The sequence below is a fragment of the Trachemys scripta genome, chromosome 12, assembly GCF_013100865.1.
Source record: "Trachemys scripta elegans isolate TJP31775 chromosome 12, CAS_Tse_1.0, whole genome shotgun sequence".
NCBI lineage: Eukaryota > Metazoa > Chordata > Testudines > Emydidae > Trachemys > Trachemys scripta.
Window position 1 is genome coordinate 4,503,931 of NC_048309.1, and position 25,835 is coordinate 4,529,765.

Consider the following 25,835-nt stretch of genomic DNA (forward strand, 5'->3'; position numbering starts at 1 on the left):
GAATCCGCGTAACCAGCAGACCGCCCACAGGCGTGCCGCCACAGGCCGCCTGACTGCCATGCTTGGGGCTGCAAAAAACATAGAACTGCCCCTGTGCACAGAAGCCCCGAGTCAAACCGTGCTCAGAAACCGAGCTTCCACCAATGATCACAGGTCCCGTTCGCTGCCCATATGAGCCAGGGCTGAATTTTTTAAATGTTTCTTATTAGCCACGGTGTTCGGGGAGGAAGGGTCGGCCAGTAGTTACAGCAGGGAACTGGGCATCAGGATTGTGCTCTCGACTCTGCCACACACTTACCCCCTGCCCTCGGACAAGTTATTTAACTTCTTGGCCCCTCCATGTGTCACGGCACATTGGATGACACGCGGGTCGGGGGAGAGGCTCAGAGAAGGACCATAGAACTGCTCTCCTGCTCCTAGATAAGCAGGATCTTATCCACCCCACACCCTTCTTCCAGTTTGGTTTGGATTCTGTACAGGGAACCTCCTCCTTTGCGTGTCCTCATCTCCATGAAAGAAGGAGCTTTCTCTTCCGAGTCTTCGTTGAGATTGAGCTTTTCGGAGACAGACGGAAGCTGAATTCCCAGCCTGGGCTGGAGGGATAGGAAAGGGCCAATGCATGCTGAATATAGCTGGGGCATGTTCGAGGCAAGCAAGACGTAGGGAGTGGCGTTTGGAAGCGGCAAGTAGCAATATGCCGGGATTCAGAAGGTCAGCTGCGTTTGTACTGCAATGTGCAGTGTCAACTTCCTTGTGTGAACACTGACTAATTAAGCAGGCGAAGAGAGACAATTAGTGCACCAGGAACTCAGACAGTCCAGGATTACTAAAACTAGTCCCATGTCCTTGCCATGGCAAACACCAGCCAGCCACGGGCAGCGGTGACACAAACTTGCTGCCCCGTCCCTGCTTACAATCCGGTGCCTTTTATCACCCATGACCTTAAATGTTCTACTTTGTGACTCCCCTTCAGGCAGCCGCAGGCGTCGGAGTGTGGCCAGGTTTTTGTCTGGGAAATAACCAGGGTAGGAATGCCCCAAACCCACCCCCTTCATGCACTGGCAATTGGCTGCACGAGGAGTGCTCAGATGAGTGGAGCTTTTTCTAGAGCAAATTTGGCATCCGAGGATGGAGGAGGCTGAACGGCAGCTTTGCCCTCGAGGGCCGGGATCATGCGTGGTGCCTCCAGGTGGCATAACACACACTGGCGCAGCCCAGGGGCAGGTGAGGGAAGCCACATTTCCTTCCTCCTGATTTTGGATTAGTCAAAGGCAAAAACAATCCTGGAGAGGGCAGCTCTGCAACACAGCACTGCTCCAGAATCCCCCCAGCGTTCGACATGCACCTTTCTATCCTGAGCCTTGTCCATCAGCACTTCAGGACGGAGCTCTGTAGAGCCGCCATCAGCTGCCGACGGTGCCTGACCAGGAGAATTTCCCCCTGGCCATCTTAGAGGCGTTTAAGGCCTCTGTACACCACTACATCAGACAGGGGCTATAAGGGGCGGGAGAATCCCTCCTGAGATCTTTCGGGGGAATTTTGGGAAACTAGCTCAGGTGCATGTGGGCACATGCATGAGCGTTGGGGCTGTGTGTACAGGAGGGCAAGATTTTCAAAGCATCTGAATAGCCACTGAATAGACTAACTACACACCACTATTACTGGGATTTTTGTGAGCACAAATTGGGGAACTGCACACACTAGTTACCAGAACTGGCATTTGCACACGCCGTTACCCACTTTGCATGCACAGTCACATTAACTGCATGCATAACGTAGGGGTGCGCTTTGAGACCCTTCGGAAATCTGGCCCAGGAGTCACAAAGAGTTTCTGTTGGATATCCCACGACTCACGGAAACTAATGCAACAAGACATATTCCGAAGGTTCAGATTCCGGGGAGGTGGGTAAGGAGGGGAAGGACTCTGGGCTTTAACATTTTCTCTCCAATCCCCAACACATTTTCTGATGAAGGCCCGCCCTAATGGTTTGAGCACAGGAGTGGGAGCCAGAGAATCCAGAGTCCTAATCCAGTTCTGATTCGGATTCCTGCTGTGGCCTTGAGCAAATCACTTAACTTCTCCATGGTCACAACCCTTATTCCCTCATGGGTGTTGGGAGAATGAATTCGTTGGGGGCAGGAATCAGCAAAGATGCAAAATGGATTCAGTTCCATGTGTTAAGCAAGTTGCTCATTTAAATACCCCGCACATTTTTGCATGTCTCTTCCCCATCGTGGAGGACTCACCAGATTACGATCTTACATGGGCAAATCTTCCAGTGAGCTCAAGGGCAGCATGGACAGGAAGGAGATTGTTATGTGCCTGTATGGAGCCTTTCCTCATTAAGGCCAAAATCGGCTTGCGTCCCCACAGTTCACCCCCATTCACACCCCGCTGAACACCTGGTTCTAATGCAGAACACGACTATTTGCCCACAGATATCAAAGTAACCAGCAATGATGGGAGAAGAAAAACAAAGTGCTTGAGCATAACAATGGCTCTTTAAAACCAAACAAAGAAACAATGCTGAAACCACAGCACCGCTTAACCAAATAACCCACCCACGGGGTAATAGGCACTTAGGAACCCGCAATTTCCCCAGATAGGAGCGAGCCCTGCAGAACTCCTGGCGGTTCAGCACATTTGCACAAATTGGCAAGCTGTCTGAAATCGCCTCTCCCCGTAACTGGCTGAGATTACACCTCGAACGTGACCGCTAAGCCAAACAGATGCAGCCCTGCACCTGGAAACTCTTTCAGAGCATATCATAAAATATTTCCTTTGCTTGCTCCAGATGAGAATCTTTCAACTTTCCTTCCCCCACCCCAGTGATTTTCAGACTGTCTCTGCTGGCCTGGGCAACTGCAGCCCTGAGCAGTAAGGTCACAGCGGGACGCCCTCAGGCTCTAGTGGCGGTCCGGAGAACCAGGCTCTGAGGATGGCACCGAGCCCTACTCAAATGCAGGTTCTCTCTTTTGTTATTTCTGCTCAGCTGGAAGCTCGGCATGAGTCCCCGGGCTCCTGAAGGTGGTAAATGGGGAAGTGTAATGAATCAATGGCTCTTCTTCCAGCTGGCTGAACTAAACTGTCTCTCTGATAAACTCACAGCCATGAATATCAAACACTGGTGTTTCAGGGACTGAGGTAGAGGCTGCTTTAAAGGCTGTTCTACTGGGAAGAGACCAAGGAACCATCTGCAAGGTATCTGCCTTTTAATGTCCTCCTTCCACGTGTGAAAGGGCTGCGAGGTCAGGGTTTCGAATACAGTCAAATCGCTTTGCATTAATTCACCCGGCTTTTCTTCATTAGCTTCTCTCGCTTGCAGGGATAACAAAAGTTGAAACCTTTCTCACCTTGAATGCCTGCATTGGGGACGTGGAGTCAACCAGCAGGGAGAGAAGACAAGCTTCAGAGCAGTTAGGATTAAAAGCCAAGCAGATGCCATGGCCCATTTCTGATGGGACTGCGTGACAGGGGGCAGCAGTTTTGCTTCCTAGTCCCCAGTGAACCAGGACTCAACCCCAGCTCCGCTTCCCCCTCCCTTTGCACAGGTGCTCAGGGGAATGGGTACAAGGATGGCTGCTTGGGACAGAGTTGGGAATGTCAGGGGCGGCACCCACGGTTCATAGGGCAGGGCTGGAGCCCTAGCTGCTGCCTGGTCCTTTTCTGATGGTAGCCACTTAAATTTTCCTCTCTCCTAGCAAGAGACCTTGCTGACCACAGCTGCATTTCTCCACTGAGCCATCGCGCCAGCTGACAGTCTGGGGGTTACCACTACTCAGGCACCCAGAGGTGGATCGCCACAGGGAGGAGGTGAGATCTACTTTGTTTTTCTAATCCCAGAGAAAAACGCCCTCCAGGGAGCATCTCCTGAGGCCACCCTGGGTTCACTGCAGGGACTAAAATAAAAGCACACTTGCTGCAGCCATCAGACCCGTCTCTAGCTCGGTCACTGGGGAGCTCCAGCTGGAAGGGCTGGCGATTTTCTCATCAAGACTCTGTTAATCTCACCCAACGCTTGAGACCTCTGACTGTCCCTGATGAGCAAATTACATTGATATCAGGAGAAAGGAGCCTGCTAGTCCATGGATGCAGAAGTGGGTCCTGAGCAGAGTTTGACAGGATGGGCTCAGCACAGACGGCAGCAGGGCACAGTTACCTCATGCTGGCCTGCCCGTCCATGGAGACCCAGCCCTGCTGCCCAGGAGGGTGAAATGGGAATTTAATCTCCTTGGGTCATCTAGGGCTTATGTACCCAGAGACTCAGTGCGTGGCAAGCTGAGGCTGTGTGAATCTGCTGTGCACAGACTGGCCGGGTGGTCCCTGCTCTTGGACACTAAACGTCTCCTAGCACACGTTCACCTACTCCCATGTCAAGCAGCAGCGGGTCAAAGTGCACCAGGGACCTTTTAGCGCGCAACAGCAGGGTCCGCGCAGCCAGTTAGCGTGCTGCACATCCACACCGCTGCTTCCCGTGCACTAAGCCACCATATGGACAAGGCTTCAGCCCTGGACTTCTCTGCCAACACTGCCAAGTGGAAGTGGGCCCCTATTAGTACAAACCGGATTGTGGGCACTTGGCAAACCCGGAGCTTGACTGAAACCCACCAAACTCATTTCACAAAGGGGAGGGGGCCACTGAACTGTCCCCCAGGCACCCCCAGTGTGTACTGAGCACTGGGGAAAGGAAATTAAACGTCAGCTGCCTCCTGGCCAGGAGGAGGCAGGATGAACACACAGTTGGAATGAGATATTGCAAGTTTAAAGCCAGACGCGCGCATTGCATATTTTCTTAGGGTCTGAGTCAAAGTCAATGGCAAGGCTCCCCAGGTCTTCAGTGGTCCTTAAGCACCAAAGGAAGTTACAGCCTGGTTGTAGTTGGTGGGGTTGGTTTTTAATGCTGCAGAATTAAATCAGAGGCCAAGACATTCAGCACAGAGAGACACGGTCTTCTCTCTGCACAGAGTGACGCTGAGCTGGAGGCATGAAGCGAAATGCTTCTGGCACCCTTAACTCAGCCTCTGATGGACAGGAGTTGGTACTGGAAATGAAAGAACTGATGATGCAGAATTGCTGGTGTCAGCACCTTTTACCTCCCTCCTTGGGAACACTCCAGTGATGAGGCAGCACTGACTAGTGCCTTATCATTCATAGCTAGTAATAACGAATACAATGCCCCTGTGGGTGCACCTGCCGACTTCCTTCCCCAACAGGCCAGTCAGGACTGTAGTGAGACCTTTTGCAATGAAAGGACAGCAGGCGCCCCCAGTCCTGGCTGGAGCAAAATGCAGTAGGCTGCCACTTGGTAGCTTCATGGAGAAAGAACGCCGGGGCAGTCACTGCAGACATGGGGCCAGAACCAACCCCCCGGACTTTGGGGGAGTTTGGTCCAGACTCTGTAGCTCAGTCGCATCTCTGCTGCAGAGATCTAGCGTTACACGCCCATGGCTTCAGTGGCAGGAACTGAATGCCGTGCATAAAGCAGGCTTTAGAGTCAGTCTACACTGCAGTTGGAGGTGTGTGATTGAAACGCTTTAATCTAGCTCGCATGGGTACTAACAGCAGTGAAGACACGGCAGCAAAGGCCGTACGAGTTGGCCTGGAAGCCTGGGTACATACTTCCATTCCTAGCTTGTGTGGCTGTGTCTTCACTGGTATTTTATCCATGCTAGTTAGACTGAAGCTAGGCTGGGTACGTCTACCTGAGCCGCAATCACACCTCCAATTGGACTATCGACATACCCTACGGGAACACTGCAGCATGGGCTGTACAACACCGAACCCATGCCCACTCCAGGTCCCCACGCCTGCTCAGTGCAGGACAGCAGCATGCACTCTGCTGATGAACCCACATGCCACTGAACCCCAGCGGCAGGTGCAGCCTGTCTAATAAAAGTCCCACTTCTCTTTTCAGCTTCAAAGCCCTGCAAAAAAAGAGAATTAACAATGCTTCCAAGTTCCACTCCCCACCCCTACTCCTTCCACACGGTGGGTTTTTACAGTCCCCTTTCAATAATCAGCTCTTCAATTCTGCAGGTCATGAACTCATCATGAGAATGTAAAGCAAAATCAGGAGCCTGCTCTTCCGAGGTGCTGAGCTCCGCGGGAGAGACACTCCCCTTAAAGTCAATGGATTGGGAGGGTGTTCAGCACATGACAGGGAACAGCCTGGGAGAACAGACCTTCTCTCTCCCTGCTAGGCAGGCAAAAGGAGTGTGAGCTCAGAGATCAGAGCAAGTCAGGGCCTAGGACTGTGACACCTCATGCATTGGCAGGGGGTGGGGATTAGGGGGGACAGCATGTTGGAAATGTGCTGGAAGGGCCCCCTCTATCCCAAAGGGCCATTCAGCAGTGCACGTAGACATGGCTAACGCCCCATAAGAGGCGAGGAACGTGCACTCGTGACAGGCTAGTACCTGTGAGCCTTCGGTTCCCGGCTGCTGTAGGAGCTTGACGGTCCTGCCTCCTGCTGACCTCTGACTCCGCCCGTCATGCCAGGTGAGGCTGCTGCCCGTGTTCCGCTGCAGACGGTAGTTGAGGTTTTCGGCCGACACTGTGTGCTCCAGGAGGTTCCGGCAGAAGCTGAAGTGCGCGGCAGCGGCTGGGGAGGAGAATGATTTATATCAGAAAGACAAGAATCATACCCCATGCACCAGCGTCCTCCCACAGCTGCCCAGATTGCCCTATGCGCTGCTGCTCGAGAGGCACAGGACTGAGTCCACGTCCTCCAGTCTTCTTCTCTGCCCCTGAGGCCGAAGGATCTGAGAAGGATGTGGAAGTGCACCACATTGGCAAAGCCTGTGTTGCTTTCCCTGCCGGTGGCTGGTCTGCTAGAGGAGAACAGCCTACTACTGCTACCTGCTCTTAGCTGCGGAGGCAGAAGTCTGTTCTACAAGTCCCAGAGCACCCATGCAGGAGAGGGCTGTTGCCATGGCAGCGCTTGTGGCCAGGAGAAGGGCTTGCTGGGAGGACAGGGAGTATTTTCCAGTAAGAAGCCGGAGAGGCCGTTCTAAAGGAAGAAAGCTTGTCTGTGGGCCGCACAGGGAGCAGAGGCAGCATGTTAGCAAGCCCAGCTCTTCTGAAGGAACAGGAAATCAGCCCCAGTTCTCAGTGACCAGCTTTGGCTGCCAGCAGACAGGGCCGCAGGCGCTTAAATGCACAACGACACCCAATGGGGCCGCAGCCGCTGATGAGGAGCCATGCACTCGGGCTGCAGGACCTCCGCCCGCAAACCCCAGCTCCGTGAGGAAATGGGCTGGCTATGGAGCTGCGTACCAGATGCATTCCCCAGCCCCTCTCCCACTGGCAGGTGGGCCACTAAGCCCCTCGCTCAGCTGCGCTTGGACACAGGTGCTGCATCGGCGCTGAGTCTGGAGGCTTTGACGTAGAGCTCCCCCGAGCCCAGGGCTGGCTAACTGGGTCCCTTGGGCCTGAAACCGCCACACACACACAGGCAATGCCATTACATTTAGTGTCCCAGCAAATTAAGGCTTATTGGAGGGGAGTTTGCCCCAAGCAGCCATGTGACCAGCTAGGACCCGTTAACCCTTTAGAAGCTACAGTGCCTTAAACGCGTTGGCACTAGCCTTCTGGTCTGCGGGGCCCCATGCTGTAATGGGGGAAGCACAGAGGAGGTTGAGCAAAGAGCTGCTTCCCTTGCCAGTCCTAGCGGGAGGTGCAGTGTGGAGCTCTGCAGCTGTGGCTTGAGCTTTAGGCTGGCCTGGCCTGCCCCACACGTGCCGCTCTCCCGTGTGGGGGGAGGGAACGGAGTGCCCTTTTGCCGTATGGATCCCCTAAAACTTCTCCAGTCCGGGCACTGCCAGCAAAGACGTACCGTACCCTGATGACATGCCAGAGAGCTCTGCAGTGAGGAGCCCACAGGCCAGGGCTTGCAACGGGGCAGGAGCAGTGTCTCGGACCATTGCTGGGCAATCCTGGTGCATTTTCCAAGGGTATTTGAGCACCAAAAATGCTGAGAAGGCAACATCCCAAGGGCTGCGTGCTGGGAGCGTGATCCGTGGAAACCACGCTCCAGTTCAGAGGGGCAGGAAGTAAAAATAGGAGAACAGGAAGGGGTGGTGGTGGTGGTGTGTGTGTGTGGGGGGGGGTACACCTCCTCTCTCGAAACTGCCAGACAGGGTCTGTATAACCCAGGGTCCTGTGCTCAGTGCTATGAACAGGCCCTTGTTACCTGCCGTTCCCAGAACCAGACTTGAGGAGGGCTGGGGGCCTGGTGGGTAGAGCAGGACGGGCCTGTGTTGTCTGGCTGGCTGCTGGAGGATCATGAGTGCTGGGGGTGCTGCCTCTTGCCACCTCACGCCTGTGAAACCATCCTGTCGGTTCAGATGGCTGCTGTTACCACGGCAACAGATTCTGCAACCTGAGTAACAGTAGGTCTGTGCTGTGGGCATTCCCAGCACTACCCCAGTCCTGCTGCTAACCCCCCCGGCCCCAACCACTTGATGCCAGTCCCCCCAGCCCCTCCCTTCCCACAGCCCAGCCCAGTTTTCCTTCAAAGGAAAACACCTGATGGAGGAACCTGTGCAGAGATTTTGGTAACCGTGTCACGATGGGAGGCCTCAATCTTCTCATCGCTAGCGAGCCAGCGAAAGGCTGTGAGCAGCAGGCCGAAGCCCCTTGGACTGAAGGAATGGCAGGCGTGGTCTGAGAGTGTGCTGGCTGTGGGTACCCCGTACGGGCTTTACGGGCGTATCGTCTGTGGGTGCTCATGCATGGGGCTGTATGTACCCCAACTCTGGGTGCCTGGTGGATTTGCGTAGCATAGATATTACAATAGCAGAAGGTCGCAATACAAACTGCAAAGGCACAGCCTTTGGGATGCGGTCAATGCCACGGGCCTCAGTGACTCCGCATGGTCTCTCGTGGTCCCATGGCACTGACTGTTAGTAGGAGGGACATAAAGCCTGATCCTTTGGCCAAATGCAGGGCCGCCGGGGGAGGGGGAGGCAAGTGGGGCAATTTGTCCCGGGCCCCACAGGGGCTCCCATGAGAGTTTCCAGGGGCCCCCACAAGAGTTTTTGGCGAGTCTTCGGCGGCAGGTCCTTCCGTGCCGCCAAACACACCCGGAGCAAACGAAGGACTTCTTCTGCTCCGGGTCTTCGGCGGCGGGTCCTTCACTCGCTCCGGGACCCGCCGCCGAAGTGCCCCGAAGACCCCAGGCCCCCTGAATCCTCTGAGGAGGCTGCATTTCAGCAGGCAGCGAGGTGATTCCTTAACTGAGGCACTTTGAAATTCTTGGCCGACGGCGCTCTACAAGTGAAACCATTCCTCTTCGTCTTGGCTCAGCCCCTACCTCATGCTCTTGTTCACAACACCAGGAGACTCTGGGGACGGGAATGAAAAATTCAGCATCAGCTGGGATTTTCCATTGCCAGGCTGGGTCATACCCTGAATGCTGTTTAAATGTCTTCCTGCCCCCACCAGTCCCTTATTTTCTTTTCAAAGAGAAGTGAACAGCCCGCAACCACAATTGCTTATGCCAGCTTGCTCTGATGAAATGAACAGAGCTGCCCGAGCCGTTTGCCCACAGTGCTAGCACCAGCAAAGCTTGCCTTGACACCAATTTTCCAGCCAGCGAGTCCCAAAGGGTCTGATTCACCAGTTTGCTACACCAGTTTTATGCAAGTGTGTATGCATTGGGTTGGTCCTCAAATGCTGTAAATTGGGGTAGTTCCGCTGACTTCAAAGGAGCTACATTTTGCCAGTTTCTGTGCGCTGAGTATCTGGCCCATTGCTTCCAAAGTGTCAGACTGGTGCAATGGAGTGGTCAGTCCATCCCGTGGAGTTCTCTGATAAAATTCCATCCGCTCCCTCCAATCCCCAGACAATTCAGGGGTCAAGGAGATTTCTTGAGATTATAATGAAGCCCAGCAGATCCTGCCCATTTCCTCTTCCAAATCCTTATGAAACACCAATCAGAGCATTTACAGAAATGCCCATGTGTCTGTGAATGTGTGATCACGTACACAGCTCTGAGTACATGCACACATGTGAACTTTGAACAGATGTGTGGGTACACACAGGTTTGAATTCACATCAGGCACATGTGCGTGTGTGTGCATATGCACTGGTAATGTGAGTACATGCACACAAGGGTGTATTTGCATGTGCGGGTGAATAACCACATGTATGTGCGAGCATGCCAGCATCTGCACATGCACAACCATGGTGAGAAAGGAAAGTAATTGTGCTCATTCGGTATTGACCATTGGGTTGCTCAGAAGCTTGGGCTATTCCATTTGTTCCAATTAAAATGTAAAATTTTCCTTTGGGGGGAAAGAAAATGAATCCTTCTGTAAGAATAAAGCATCAGTACTAGAGTCACACGCTCATCTATTCTAGATAAAAGGCGGGAGGGAGGCTTGGCATAAGCCACATGGATCCCACAAAGCAGGGACTAAGACAGGGGTGGGCAAACTTTTTGGCCTGAGGGCCGCATCAGGTTTCGTAAATTGTATGGAGGGCCAATTAGAGGAGGGGATTGTGGCCCGGCCCCCACCTCCTATCTGCCCTTCCCCGGGGACCCCATCTAACTCCCCCTGTTCCCTGACAGCCCCTCTGGGACCCCTGCCCCATCCACACCCCCCCGCTCCCTGTCCTCTGACTGCCCCTGGACCCCCGCCGCCCCATCCAACCCCTCCTCTCATTCCTGATGGCCCCTCCGGGACCCCTGCCCCATCCAACCACCCCTTCTCCCTGTCCCCTGACTGCCCCCAGAACCCCTGCCCCTGACTGCCCCCCTCCCACCCCATCCAACCCCCCCCTCCTTCCTGACGGGACCCCTGCCCCCATTCAAACCCCTTTTTCCCCCCCCGACCACCATCCACACCCCCTGACCACCACCCTGAACTCCCCTGCCCTCTATCCAACCTCCCCTGCTTCCTTACCACGCTGCCTGGAGCGCCAGTGGCTGGCGGCGCTACAGCCGTGCTGCCCAGCTGGAGCCGGGCCACACCGCCGCCACCACGCAGCACAGAGCACCAGGTCAGGCCCGGCTCTGTAGCTGCGCTGCCCCAGGAGCTCACAGCCCCGCCACCCAGAGCATTGCGCCGGTGGTGGAGCGAGTGAGCTGAGGCTGCGGGGGGACAGCAGGGGAGAGGCCGGGGCTAGCCTCCCAGGCCAGGAGCTCGGGGGCCGGGCAGGACGGTCCCGTGGGCTGGTTGTGGCCCGTGGGCTGTCGTTTGCCCATCCCTGGACTAAGATCTCACTGTTTAGACTACAATGAACAATCTGAAGCCACACAAAGAGAAGCTGCTTTCCAAGGATACCGGAGGCACTGTAGGAATGAAAGGGTTCAAGAAAACCATCATTCCTTTGGACGCTAATATCTATAGTTAAGGATCAGGGGGTAGCCGTGTTTGTCTGTATCCACAAAAACAACAAGGAGTCCGGTGGCACCTTAAAGACTAACAGATTTATTTGGGCATAAGCCTTCATGGGTAAAAAGCCTCACTTCTATAGTTGGGATCTCTAGGGGTGATCCCTAACTTGAAAAGAAAAATCAACCCTTGTGCGACAGGAAACTGAAATCTAAGAAAATGCCACTGACTCAAATGATACGTTGTACAGAACTAAACCTAGCCTAGGAGTAGGACGAGGAGTAAGGGGATCGCATTCAGCAGAGAGAAATATCAAACGTTTCCCAAGAGTGAGAGCCATTAGGCTGTGGAATGGTCTCCTAAGGGATGAGGTGAAAATGCCATTGTCTGAGACATTTTAATCTGACTTAAGGAACCTTTAGGGAACACACTGTGGAAAGCAATCTTACCTTGGTCCCCAAGGGAGGAACTAAATGACCGAACAGCTTGAAAGGACTATGGGTCCCTGAAAGGGAATGTCCTCCTTTCATTAATTTTCAGAAATAAAGAAAAGCCCTTGTCAATTAATAACGACATAAACCAGCTAAGAGAATAAGGGGAAATGGAATGGGAAACTGGTCTGATCTAAGAATGGGCTTGCTAAACGAATCTGCTCTCCTCTATACGCCATGAAGGTTCTGATGATGCCCTGGATCGTGAGCGGATATGGGATTATTGCTCGGTAAACCACTGCAACAATTCTCTTGCGATTACTTCTTATTTTAATATAACAAATGGAGTGGAGTCTTTCATGCAAACGCAACTGCATAGCAAAACCTGGTGCTCGGAGGCCGTGGAGGTACTTAGATAGAACCAAGTCAAATCAGTGCAAGGGCCGAGCAACAGAGGCCACCCCACTGCAAAGAGGGGTCTGCTGGAGAAGCCAGTCACAGGTAAATACCAAAGGCACCAGTAACTGGGACCAATGAGAAGCCAACAGGACTGTTCTGAAGAAGTGCAGAGGTTCAGACGGAAAGGGCTATTTCATCATTCTGATGCCAGCGCCGTGGAATGTGACTTTGACATCACAGATGGGAGGGGACCTTTTCTTAAAGAAGAAGGGAGATTTAAATGCTGACCTCATCCACAGGTTATTAAGCATTATAAGATGACCGTCACAGAAGTAAAAGCCGCACTGGTGGCTGAACGTTCCAAGCCAGGGTGATAGAGGTTACCAGCCGCCCTCAGAAACACAAGAGCCAATTGACAAGCGTTTGGGGTTTTTCCCCTTTTAAAAACAAAAGTATTATATAACAGACATGATGCACCCACAGATGGATTGCTCGGGCTACAATCATTTGTCTTTATGGGCCCTCATTAGGGGGATATTAGATTCTAAAGCCATGCCATGTTTGGCTGCTTACTTCCTTTGCTGATGGGACCGTAATTCATAGATTCCAAGGGCAGAAGGGACCATGCTGACCATCTGGTCTGATCTCCTGTATAACACAGGCCAAAGAACTTCCCCCCCAAATAATTCCTAGAGCAGATCCTTTGGCTAAACAGCCGATCTCGATTTAAAAATTGTCAGTGATGGAGAATCCACCAGGACCCTCTGTGTATTGCTCCCGTGGTTAATTACTCTCACCATTAAAAATGTATGCCTCATTTCCAGTCTGAATTTGTCTATCTTCAACTTCCAGGCATTGGATTGGGTTAGACCTTTCGCTGCTAGATTGAAGAGCCCGTTATTAGCTAGCAGCTGGTCCTGCTGTTACCCTGAGGCTGTTGAAGACAGACAGCTCCACCACAGGACCCCTCCCGTTTAGTTCACGTGCTGTGTAATGACATCCACATACGTACCCACAATGTGTGTGTTATTTACATATATAAAATTGGGTGGGTAAGGAGAAGCTGGCTTCAGCTTTCCCCGCAGCAGGACTAGCATCCCTTCCCAGAATACTTGCAGCTAGTGTGGCATGTAGTACAGAAGGGGTACGCAGGGGAGCAGGGGTCCTGCTCTGTTAAAGGACTCCTTTAGGGGTCCTGGCCTGAAGCTGAAAGACAGGGACCTGTTTCCAAAGGTCATTATCCTGCATCCATCCCCACAGTATCTGAGGCTCGCACAGGAGCTCAGAGGGTCCTGTGGCACCTTTAAGACTAACAGAAGTATTGGGAGCTCAGGTTGCTGTATTCAAACCTGGTCTGAGACGAGCCCACAGTGTCAGAGAGCAGGCAGCAGATGGGAGAAAGGCAAAAAAATGAAAGCACTCTGAATAAAGGCAGCGGACGGAGCGCCCCGATGGGTTTATGCTCCGCTGGAGAGAGGCAGCAGTTGTATTATCCCAGAGCTCGGAGGCAGCTCTTTAGAAACCTTCTGCTCCCTTCTCCCAACCAGCCCTCGGGTTTCAACTCTCTGGTTACTTAACAGCACTTAGTTCTGCAGCACAGGAGCAAAAGTCAGGGGTCGCTCAGCAGGGGCCGGAGTCCATTCTTTCTAGAGCAAGAGGGCTCAAGGTATAAGCAGAACAGCGAGCCCTAGCTTTTCCTTTCAGTACCCGATGGAAGAGGTTTCCTGTCTTTGCATAGTCAAGTACAGAGGCCAAGCTCAGTGGGGCCCTGCTCCATGGCTCTCATACACTCCAGTAAATACAGTAATAAAGCCACACAGATGAACGCTCAACAGCAGAGCCACAAAACCAAAAGCATCAACTGATTTCCTCCTACGACGACCCTAACGGAACAAATTCAAAAGTCAGCCAGGCCTTTGTCTCCTTCTGCACGGACTAGAACTCCCTTTGCTTAGGCTGCCCCTGGGCCAGCTTCTCCAGAGCCAGTGTTTGCAAAGACGCCTCTGCCCACCTCCAGACAAACACAGAGAGGCATGACCCCTTCCTGTTCTCAGACACATCTCCCTGCCGGTGCAAGTCAGCAGAGCTCCACTGACTTCAATGGAGCACCAGCCTTTTACACCAACAGGGAACTGGGTCCTTGCACCGCAGGTTCACCAGACCAGACCCAGCCTTCCCGGGTTGCACCGCGACGGCGCCGTATTTCGTCATCGTGGGAGATGGGTGGTCGCCCTGGCTGCAGCCTCAGAAGAGGATGAACGAATGAGAGCGAGCCAGCGCTGGGCGAGTCCCTTCTGCCCTCAGACCTCTGCCATACTTGACTGACTCCTGCTGATCGCCGCTTCAGCCCTCCTGCCAATATGCAGCACTCAGTACCCTCTGCTTTTTCTGCGAGCTGGGCAGCGACCCAGCCAATCAGCAATGCAGAGAGGAGGATTAAGACCCTGGCATTCTTTATACACAGTACTCTCCTGCTCACAGCACAGCCAAAGCTCCCCTTCCCCCATGTTATTGTCCTTAGATAATCCCCTCTTCTACCCCCCCACCCCCCTCGCTAAGCTCCTTCATTTACATGGCCAGGGAGTGACACAGAAGGGCAGAATGTAAACTACTCTGAAAAGGGCTTAACCCGCTACCACTAGATCTAAATATCTGCCTGTCACTTCCTCTGCTCGCCCCTTCTAATCCTGTGTCAAGTGGAGATTATACGCGGAGGTGAAAGTTCTCCAAGAGGGGAAGGAGCCTTGTTCAGTGCATCTATGCAGCAGCTCCCCAGTGGAGACAAAGCTGCCAGTGGAAACCCAAATCGACAAATAAAATGGAGGGTGCGGGCCTGTGGAATTCCTGTATGTCACAGTTCAGGGGTCACCAGCTGCCCGCGCTGTTTGGAAAGCGGAACTCGTCTGAGAGTTAGGAAAGCAACACTAGCCACGGGGCTAAACTCCAGGAGATCCAAGTTCTGCTCTTGGCTCAATCCCAGACTTGCTGAATGCTCCTTATCTCCGTGCCTCCGTTTCCCCACGTTAGGCTCTTCATTTTACTCCCCTGGGATGCTGTGCATAGAGCTGAATCAGGAATGCTGGGCTGGAACAGTTTTCCATCAGAACAATGCAGTTCCCCCCGAATCGAAGGGCTTTGCTAAATCATGTGGATTTCACCAAACTTTAATTCAGAGGAAAACAAAAGGGGAGGAGGTGAGTTTGATTATGTCCCATTTTGACATAATCCACATTTCCATTTTTCTTTTCCAAATGCCACTGCATTTCCAGTTTTTAAAGAGATCCGCACACAAACAGCTCTTTTGGCAATTTCACTTCCATGGAGAATTTCAACACGTGTAGGGTTTGTTCCAAATCAGAATGAAATCGAATTCTGAAATCGCAAAGTCCTCCTGGGGACGGAATCTCTGTCCTCTGCCCGACTCTCGTGGTGCGGCCTCACTGGTTCGGGCTGCCGTGTGCTGGCACCACGGAGCCTGGGGTGGGCGGGGAGCAGGGGGGCTGGAACAATTTGTATATTGGAGGTGCTTGGAGCCATTGAACCAAACTGTAAACCCTGTATATGATGGAAACTACCTCAAGCCAGGGGTGCTGCAGCACCACCAGCCCCCTTAGTTCCAGCATCTATGGTGGGGATTGGCGTAGAGCTGCACCGTCCTGTCCCAGAGAGAGATCTTCTCATTGCAGCACCCTCCCGCCACTAAACTGGAGCAGTCCTTGCACTCAGGGGCATACTAGGAGTGACCAGGTGAGCAAAGGTGCATTTCCTCCTCCCAGCCCTGAGCAGGGGCTCGTCCGAACTGGGCAGTGAGAGAGGCTGGGATGGAAAGCGCTACAGAAACACAGAGTATTAATTGTCATTTTTACTCACTGCTTGCGAGACTTTGGCTCCTTTACTTAGCAGGCATGTATGAAACACAGAGAGAGAAAAAGGTAGGATAATCTTCTCAGCTTTCTGCCTCCCTCGCCTGTATTAACGGAGCTCATCCCATCTCCCCAACAACCCAGCACATCTCTTTACGGAGCATTTCTCATCCCCAAAGCACCGGGTCAAGGCTTGGACCCGTGGGCAGAGCCTGAGGCTATCTACACTCGGAGCACTTTGCTGGGATGGGATCACAGGCATACTGCACCAGCAGTATGCCTGTGGTCCTAATGTGGACCCAGCTATACTGGCCAAGCCATGCTTTTACTGGTGTTGCTAATTCCAGTATAACTGTGTCAACATGAGGGGTTTCTGCTGGGAGGGGGGAAGGGGGGGGGAGACAGTGTCACACCTCTTCACACCCCTGAGCGACCAGCTATGCCAGCAGAAGTCGGTAGTGTAGACACAGCCTGTCAGGGACCCTCAGCCAGGGGACTTCAGTTGGGTTCAGAGGGATGTAACCTTTCTCCTCCACCAACCCAGTGCCATGGGACACTCACATCCCCTGTGCTCCCCCACATCCAGGCCAGTCACCAGGTCACTTGCTGGGCCTGTGCCGCTCCTGTTCTCACCCCAAATCCCTCTGCCTGCAGCCTTCTCCGCAGCAGTCAGAGGCCAAGTTCTTCACTCACATATGGCACGGGGGGGAAGAGTTCTCCTACCCTGTATGGGCCTTCTGCAGCCTGGCCACACACCCTGCTTTGGGGGCCACCTACATACCCAGGATCCTCCCCTAGCCCCCTCACCCTTGTAAGGCAGACAAATATCATTAGCTCCACTTCACAGATAAAATGAGGTGTCCAAGGCCATAGACACAGGGAGTTCATGTCAGAAATGGAGTGACAGCTCAGGAGTTCTTGTCTCCTATGCATCTCCACTTACCCACATGTACTTGACACTTACCTCACCTGGTCTATTCGTCCTGTACAATCTCACTATCCTACCTTACCCCTCTTAAAATGCTATTTGGCTTCAGCTATGTTCTTCCAGGCCTACCTCTTTCCCACCATACTTCCTTTCCTAAAAAAAATAATACTCATGATCTGTTCCTTCGCCGCAGCTCGCCTCAGAGCAGGGGATCCCTGCTCGCTTTATGGGGTTCTTGCCATTTCAAAACATCTCTGCTGGGGTCAGTCAACCAATCATTTGCCTACAGTGAAACTAGGCAATAAAAAAAAAAAAAACTTGTAAATTATTCTCTTTGATTTATTGTCTTTTTGTAATCATAATAATACTTAGCACTTCTAGAGCGGCTTCCAGCCAAAGATTGCAAAACACTTGACTAACATTAATTAAATATTGCAATACCTTTGGGAGCGAAATACAAAGAGGGAAGCTGAAGCAGCAAGATTAAGTAATTTTCCTAGGGTCTCACAGCAATTCAGGAGCAGAGGTGGGAATAGAACCCAGGACACCACCTGACTTCCAGTCCTCTGCTCTAAGGGATAGAGCTCACTCCCCTTAAACAGCTAGATGTGAGCAAATAACTGATTTTTCAGTTTGGGGCCAAACCAAAAAATCTGGGGGTGAGGTGGGGGAAACCATTTCAGGTTGAACAAAATGTTTTGTTTAACCCAAAGTGAAGTTTTGGTTTCAGATCATTTCTGGGTGTCTCATTCTTTCTTTCTTAATTTAGCTAAGTTTTAAAACAAGATGCTCTTTTGAAACAAAAAAGTCAACGTGAAACATTTTGAAAAGAAAAATCAAGAGGTTTCATTTGTCAAATGAACTTTTGACAAATAAAAAAAACCTTTCCATTTTTTTCCTGCATGAAACTACAGTATTTGTCAAATTTGATCCAAATTCATGAATAGTTTTGGTGACCCGAAAAATGCCTTTTTCAGTAAATTTACTATTCTCCAAAAAATTCACCCAGCTCTACCCAGGAGTCCTGAATTCCAGTTCTGACCTGCCCACCCCCCCAAGTCTAATCACTAGACAACACTCTCTCCTTTAGAGTAGGTTTCATTGGATTTCTAGACAGCACTGGTTCTTGTACCCTCTTGCTGCGTTCCCCCTACCAGGCCAAGCTGCCGTGCTTAGCAGCAGTAAGTGTTGAACCAGGAAGAGAAAGGGTTATTTTTTAATCAACCTGGTTCATTCCATCCCTGTAGCATTTCAGCCTCCACCAGCAGTGACTGGAGATGAGCCTGTCCTAAATCTTCCTGGGAGATAGGTGAAGTCTGGGGACAAAAAACTAACAGGTTAGCATGTGTGCTCTGAACAGAAAGACACTGGCTGATCCCCCCGCTGCGTTTTCTCTCACTGCACTTTGTTGTGTTTCAGTGCCTCTCCCCTAATGCTGGAAAGGCCAGAGAGACAGAACAAGGCTAACCTGCTGCATGGAAACCCATAGCAGCTGTTGCTTTCTGTGATGGGTGATAGAAACATAGGCATTGCATATAAATTCACAGCCTAGGGAGCTTCTTAATTGTGCATGCATCTTGGTTGGGTTCAGAATGGGTGAGAGTCTGGCTAGAAAAAGGTTGGGAGCTGCCATTCAGAACAGCACAGGAAGATGGAGTTTACTCAACTCACTTTCAAAATACACAGCGGCTTCAATTTCCCCCCCCAAGTCACTTTTAGCAATAGCTACGTCTTGATGAAAAATAGATGTTACACGAGCTCAGTGCAACAACCGCTATGAGTGGGCAGGGAAGGAGAGGAAAATGTATGATTTCTGAATCCTCCACAACAGATCCCACTGTTCAGCCCAGGACCTGAACACACTGAATGGGACAGACAGTCAGTGGCAGTGTCTCAGGGTAGGGACTGCCTAGTGTTTTGAGTCGGATGCAGTTTGACCGCTACCTGCTGCTATAAATTTGCTTGGAACAGACTGGGTAGGTCAGTTTTGCCAACCCACTTGCAGATGTTACCAACCATCCCTTGAGAGAGAAATTTCAAGCAGCCAAATTCATATCAAAAGCATACAAATTAGGAGCAAGATTCCCATCCCCTGGCAAAGAGGAAGGATTGCCCAGTGGTTAGCCCACTAGCCTAGGACCCAAGGATACGTCCACAGTGCAGTAAAACACCTGCAACTGGCCCACATCAGCGGACTCAGGTTTGCAGGGCTCAGCTATAAAATTGCATGTAGACCTCCAGGCTTGGGCTAGCGCCCGGCCTCTGCAACCCTGCAAAGGGAGCGGTCCCGGAGCCCAGGCTCCTGCCTGAGCCTAGACATCTCTACAGCAATTTTATAGTCCTGCAGCTGAAGCCCAGTCAGCTGACACAGGCCAGCCACAGGTGTTTAATTGCAGTGTAGACATATCCGGAGAGTCCCAGGTTCAGTTCCCTGCTATGCCACAGATTTCCTGTGTGACCTCAGACAAATCATTTAACCTCAGGCTATAAAATGGCCTTATCTGCCTGACCTCCCAGGGCTGTTGTGAGGATAACTACTTGAAAGCTTAGAGGCGCTCAGATACTATGGGAATAGGGGCCTGTTAAGTGCAAAATAAAAATGGCAGATCTCTGTAGGGCTCCAGCTCTCCCTCCCTGTGCAGATCTAGAAAAGCAGAACATCAGCAGACCAGTTAGAGAGGTGAATTGCTCCATTTAAAATGTGGGAGTGATTTTGCTGTTCATGAAAAGGAAGAGGTAATACCCGGAGAAAGGCAGATAATTCCTAAACGTACTGCAGCCCTGCTATTCCACACCCAGTGTGCCTCAGTCTTCACCTGCAACACTCCCGCTATTCCAATCTTCCCTTCACCTCCGGAGATAGCCCCTTTGATGCACCTGTTTCCTCTCTCAATTGCCAATCCTTCTGAACCGTGCCAGACTTCAAGGGGGTTTACATAGTGGGACAAACGTCAATAGGGGGCCTAAATATGGGGCCATAAAACTTATTTCAGAGAGTCTCTTATTTAAAAAAAAAAAAAAAAAAGCCCAAAGCAAATAATTCAAACTCATACAAAACACAAAGGCACTGTCTTTGCATCTACTTTGTGTGCACAGTTACTGCAGCTGTGTGCAGTAAAACGTGCACGTGCAAGTTAGGAGTGCACAAATGTCTCTTTCACACACAATTCTGGGAAATCTGGGCCCCAAAATCTTGAACTTCCTCAGAGAAGAAGGCTGGGTCCAGTGGTCAGCATGCTAGGCAGGCTATGGGAGACCTGGGATGAATTCCTGCTACTCCACACCATCCTCTATGACTCTGGGCAAATCACTTAGTCTTTTGGTGCCTCAGTTCCTCATCTGTAAGATGGGGATAATAGCACTTTCATCTCATTGGGTGCTGTGAGGAGTAAAGACTGATGTGCACAGATACTATGGCGATGGGGCTCACATAAGTACCTACAATAGATTAGCATCTCTGCTACTGGGTATAAACTTCCTACAGTGCCTTAGAGAAGTGTGCTTTATGATGAACAAAAACCGTTTGTCATTTTGCTGCATTTCCAACATCCCCATGGGAAAGAGACATTTAGCACCTAATGGTGCAAGAAACTAGCCTGCAATCAAGAAGATGGATTTGTGGTTCAGATTAACTAGAGGCCCGTTGCATTTCCTTCATTGCTTGCAGCAGGAAAAGAAAAAACAATTAAGGTTCTTCGGGGGCTTCTTAGGACTGGTGAATAAATCACTTCATTCACTCATGGAATGGGTCCCCAGAGGTCATGCCTCGCCTTTGACACCTTCACCATGTGAACCACAAAATAAATTGGCCTTCATGTTATTTTACTTTTCCCCTTCAGCTGATCTTAAAATGCTGTAAAGGATGGAGAATTCCACTCAACCCTCTGGGAAAGATTCCTGGGCACTGGGGCGTGAGTGACGTGGCTCCCCTGAGAAGAGTGGTTCTTAGCACATCGGATCATTGACCCTTCAAATTATGACATGGCCTTCCCACCCCCAGCCCAAGCTTCAATGCAACATATGGCTCGTATTCTACCCTCCGTTGTACCCAGAGATCCCCATTGGCTTCAGTGAAATTACATGCCTTTAAAGGGACGGCTTGACACCAATGAACCAATTCATTTCAATTGTCAGTGAAGTTACACTATGGCCCCATTTGGCCCATTAAGTGTGTATCAGGGCCTTGGATTATGCTAATCCAATATTCCATATTGTCTTCGTCTAAAGCTCTCATTGAGAATTTACATTGTCAATATTATTTTGTTATTTTACAATTAATTTACATTGAGAGATCAGGTCGATGCCTTTTCCTGCTATTTCATCTGAGGGAGAAGAAAGAAGAGAGAAAAGAAAACAAACTCTACCTGCTTTATTCTGTTTCCTGCACTGAATTCCTGATTTTGATTTGAAAATTAAAGCTAGGGCCAGGTGAAGGAGCGACAAGGACAAGAGAATGGGCCTGTTCCTATAAGTGAGTGCTCGCTGACACGAGGGCAATCGGGCCGAAAGTTAGTGCTAAAAGAGAGCTGCTTGATTTAGCTGCAAATTTCAGAAGATTTCCTACCAGGCCAGAACTAGAAGGCACCCAGCGAGTCTGCGGGCATACCAAGGGGAGATAGGCACTATCCGCATGAGTTGCCTGTGCTGGTTTTGAGTGACAATGTATCCGTAAATATCTGGGACAGATAATATTTCAAAGGCCCTGACAGTTAGACGGGAACATGGGTGTTTCATTCCACCCAGAACAAGGCTACAGAAAATCTAGTCACCAAGGGTCACATGTGGCCAGGCACTCAGGACCATGGGAGCTGCTAATGTTCAGTATGTGTCAGGATTTAGCTCAGAGATCTTGTTCCTGCCTTGCCTGAAGTCAATGATTAGGCTGCTGCATTAGGGAGGTCTGATCTAAGGCCTGGTCTATACTACCCGCCTGAATCGGCGGGTAGAAATCGACCTCTCGGGGATCGATTTATCGCGTCCCGTCGGGACGCGACAATCGATCCCCGAATCGGCGCTCTAACTCCACCAGCGGAGGTGGTAGTAAGCGCCGCCGACAAAAAGCGGCAGAAGTCGATTTTGCCGCCGTCCTCACAACGGGGTAAGTCGGCTGTAATACGTCGAATTCAGCTACGCTATTCACGTAGCTGAATTTGCGTATCTTAAATCGACTCCCCGCTGTAGTGTAGATGTACCCTAAACTCTGGATTAAAGTCTTTTGAAAGAACAGCGTTTGTCCGCTGGGTTTGGGTCGAGTGCTAAATAATGCCTGGCACTTACAGGGACCTTTCATCTGAGGATTTCAAAGCACTTTACAAACATTCCTCTAGCTTCACAACACCCTGGGAGGGAGGGAAGTATCATTACAGAGGGGTGAATTGTCTTAGGGATGCCCAGCCAGGGTGAGTTGCAGAGATGGGGACAGAAGGTGGAAGATGCCCTGGAACAGCCAGACGTGCCCAGACAAAGGAGAGCAGATGGTTAGCTAAAGCGGCCACATTCCCCTCGGGGCTGTTCACGGGAGGCAAACTTTTAGTACCAGGGCGTAGGGCAGCTCCTGGGAACTGCACCGCCTGGATGTGATCGATGGGAGAGGGGAGTCGGGGGGAGCCAGAGACCACAGTGCATGGAAACCGGCCCCTGGGGCTGTCCGCTGCACCGAGGCGAGACAATTGCTTCGCTCATCGGCCTTTTACCCCCAGGCGATTGACCTCTCCTCCTCCCCGGGTTCATATAGCTCTAGCGAACACGCTCGTCTCCACCTGACCCCCCCTCGCCCCGAGGGGTCCAGCCCACGAACAAAGCGGGGTCCGGCACCCTAACCCCTGAGCTAAGCCGCAGCCCCTCCCTGGCACTCACCTCCCTGCTCAGCAAACGGGCCAGGAGCCCACCTGCTTCCACCTCCCGCCCCGTCTCATCCTGCGCCCCCATTCCGTCTTGCAAACCCAGGACCGCCTGGAAGGGGCTCAAGACACCCGCCCCGCTGGGGCGCTGCAGCACAGGGGACCGATGCCTGCAAGTTCTGGAGGCTCAGATAAAGGAAGGGGGGACACCCAGGTTGAAAGCTTGCGAACCTCCCTCCACCTGGTGCATCCCACGGAGAGCCAGAGCCAGCCCGGGGTCTGCCACCCCCCTGCCCCTAGCAAGCGGCGTGTGTGGCTTGGGAAGAAAGCAAGAGCATCCCCGCCTCGACCCAGCGCCCCCCGCCCTTTACCTTCCATCTCTTTCGGGTCGCCGCAGTTCATTTTCAGAGCCCCATCTCGGCCTCTCGGGGGGCTGAGCTTGGCTCGCAGGTCGGTGAACATCAGGCGCCCGGCTCCCCGCGGGAGGAGCAGAACCGTGCTGGGGAAGGACCTAGCCACCTAGCCCGACTCCTCCGGCTCGGCTGCCCCAAGTCCAGCCCCGGCCGCCTCCCCCTGGGCGTGTGTGCATCCAGCCAGGCGCTTGCTTCTCTCCTGCCTGTCCCTGCCCCCGGGGGATCCCACTTCGGGCACTACGAATCCGCCTGCCCAGCCCCGACCGCTGCCCGGCTGCCTGGCCTGTGTGTCCCCGGGCTGAGAGCCCCCCGACGCGGCTGGCTGGAGGGAGGCTGCCCAGGCGCCCGCATCCCAGCAAGGTCACCAGCCCGGCCCCGCCAGAGCGATGTCCCCGCCGCCCCCGGCCCCGTCTCCTTGGCCGATCCGGCTCGGGGAGCAGCCTGGCGGCCGGAGCCCGTCAGTCCTTCCGCGCCCGCTGCCCCATGTGCGCCCGCGGCGCAGAGTCCCCAGGCAGCCGCCCTCCCTCGGCGCTCGCCAGTCCGTCAACAGCTGGTCGCAGGATCCGCGGGCTCCGGGGGCCGCCCGGCCGGGTCTTCCTCCCGCTCGGGCGCCGGGGTTCTCTGCTCCGGGGTCCGCCCAGCCCCCCGGCGTGGAGGGGATCGAGGGAGCGGTGCAGTGGTCACCCCCAGGCCCGCTGCGTCTGGCGGATCTCCTTTGCGGCTGTGCGCTCCCTTCCCTCGCGCGCCCTGCGGGGCGCTGGTAGGTTTCACTCGGCCACATGTGCCGCCGCCGCCGCGGCTGGTTTCATCCTGGCTCTGAGCTTGATCCAGACGGACGAGGGGAAGCTGCTCCGTTTCCAGCTGATTAGCCCCCTCTCGTGCGCCGCTTTCTCCGACTGACCCCCTCAGGGCACCAGCGGTAGGTATGCTCCGGGCTCCCCGGCATTATGCCCCCGGAGCAGGGAAGAGACACACCCACTTCCCTTCCACACACGATTTCACCTGGGCTGGGAGGCGCCGCTTTGAAGGGCAGGACCTTGGCGGTAGCGTCTTGCGAGGGGATGGTCTGACAGGCCATCCGCTAATTTGCATATCATTAGGGAAGCCCGGTCAGTTAACCATCAAGGAGTGCTTGGCCAGGGGGGCGTGCCCAAACGACTGCGAGAGAGGCAGATAGGGAGATATAAACAAAATATTTCTACCCCATCAAGCATGGGTGGGTGGGTGAAAACCAATCATCCTGCTGCATGGTATAACATAGCAAAACGCTGCGAGTTAATCCTCAGAGGTACTGGAAACTAAACCCCCTTCCCTGTCAGAAAGCCCCAGTCTCTTCACGGCACAAAGCCTCTATTATCTCCCTCCAGATCCAAAAAGATGTACAGGATTTACATACTTGGAAGTTTGCGCAGCTCCTTGACAAGGTGCTATGAAGTGAAATGAGGAGTGAATAGTTTCTTCTGATCTATGCAACAAAGGAATCCGGCAAGCGACTGGAGGGGGGAGGGTATTTCACAAATACCTCTGTAACAGAAGCAAGGACTGAGCATTTCCTAGCTTTTATTGTGTTTTCCTGAGTAGTCTGCCTTCAGCTGCGAAGCAGTGATGGTGATAAAGCACCCTGATGCTGCTATAAACTGCAGCACATTGCTTTTATTAATATTGGTTATAAACCAATCTCATTATGGCATAAGATCCCTTCCGATCAATGAGACTTAGGCCCATAAAAACGGGGTTAGACCCCTAGGCACTTTCCAGAGTTTTACATGGTGATTAATAAATATGACACCATATTAACATTAGCCAGAGATATCAAACCTGCCCAACCCTGCCCCCCAAACCCTTAACCCCACCCCTCCCAACAGTAACGCTAGACCCCCTAGTAACGCTAGGATCACCCACCAGCCCCAAACGGCCACCAACCAGCCCCTACGCTAAGTGTAGTGTGAGGAAACCTGCCGACCCCAACCCTGATACTAGGCTGAGGCTACCAAGGGGACCCAACCGAAACCCTGACAAAGGTTGACCAACTGTTCCAAACTACAACCCTAGACTGAGGCCAGCGACTGAGGCCACATGACCAGGGCAATAATCAGACCTCAACCCTGTCAGTAGCCTGGAGCCACTAGCCATCTCAGACCCTAGCCTGGAGCTATCTATTCAGCCATAACATAACCCTAGCTTGGAGCCACTGATTGACCTCAAACATAACTCCAGACTGGGGAGCCCTACTTTGGCCCCAGCCCCAGCTCCAGCATGGGAAACGCCAGCATTATCAACAGCACCTCCACCACTACCTCTTGGTCAAATAGCCCCAGTGGCCCTACCCTAAACATAGCCAAGGACCACAACAGGCCCCAACCCTAACCATACTCAAGAACGCCATACCAGCCCCAACCTAGTCTGAGTACAGGGCCCCCTACCAGCCAACCACTGTCCCTAACCCAGAGAGCCCTCCTAGACTCATCCCTAACCCTAGAGTCCCCATCCTAAGGACTCATACCAACCCCAGCTTTAACCCTTGGCCAGTGAGCCCTGGGGTACCCAACCCTACCCAAAGAACCTCAACCAGCACCAACCCTGACTTTAGCTTGGGGACCTCTACTGGCCCCACCCTTCAC

General features: G+C 52.5%; 1 protein-coding gene across 1 annotated transcript in view; it reads right to left on the reverse strand.

The window, feature by feature from the left end:
* SAMD10 (sterile alpha motif domain containing 10) overlaps positions 1-23,944 on the reverse strand; it is a 39,387-nt gene extending 15,443 nt beyond the window's left edge. Inside the window, exons 1-2 of the mRNA XM_034787867.1 lie at positions 23,173-23,944; positions 6,418-6,602 (exon numbers count right to left, since the gene is read on the reverse strand). Of these exons, the coding sequence (XP_034643758.1) occupies positions 6,418-6,602; positions 23,173-23,263 (276 nt within the window). The 5' untranslated portion in view covers positions 23,264-23,944. The remainder of the gene's footprint in view (positions 1-6,417; positions 6,603-23,172) is intronic.
* Positions 23,945-25,835: the final 1,891 nt, after the last annotated feature.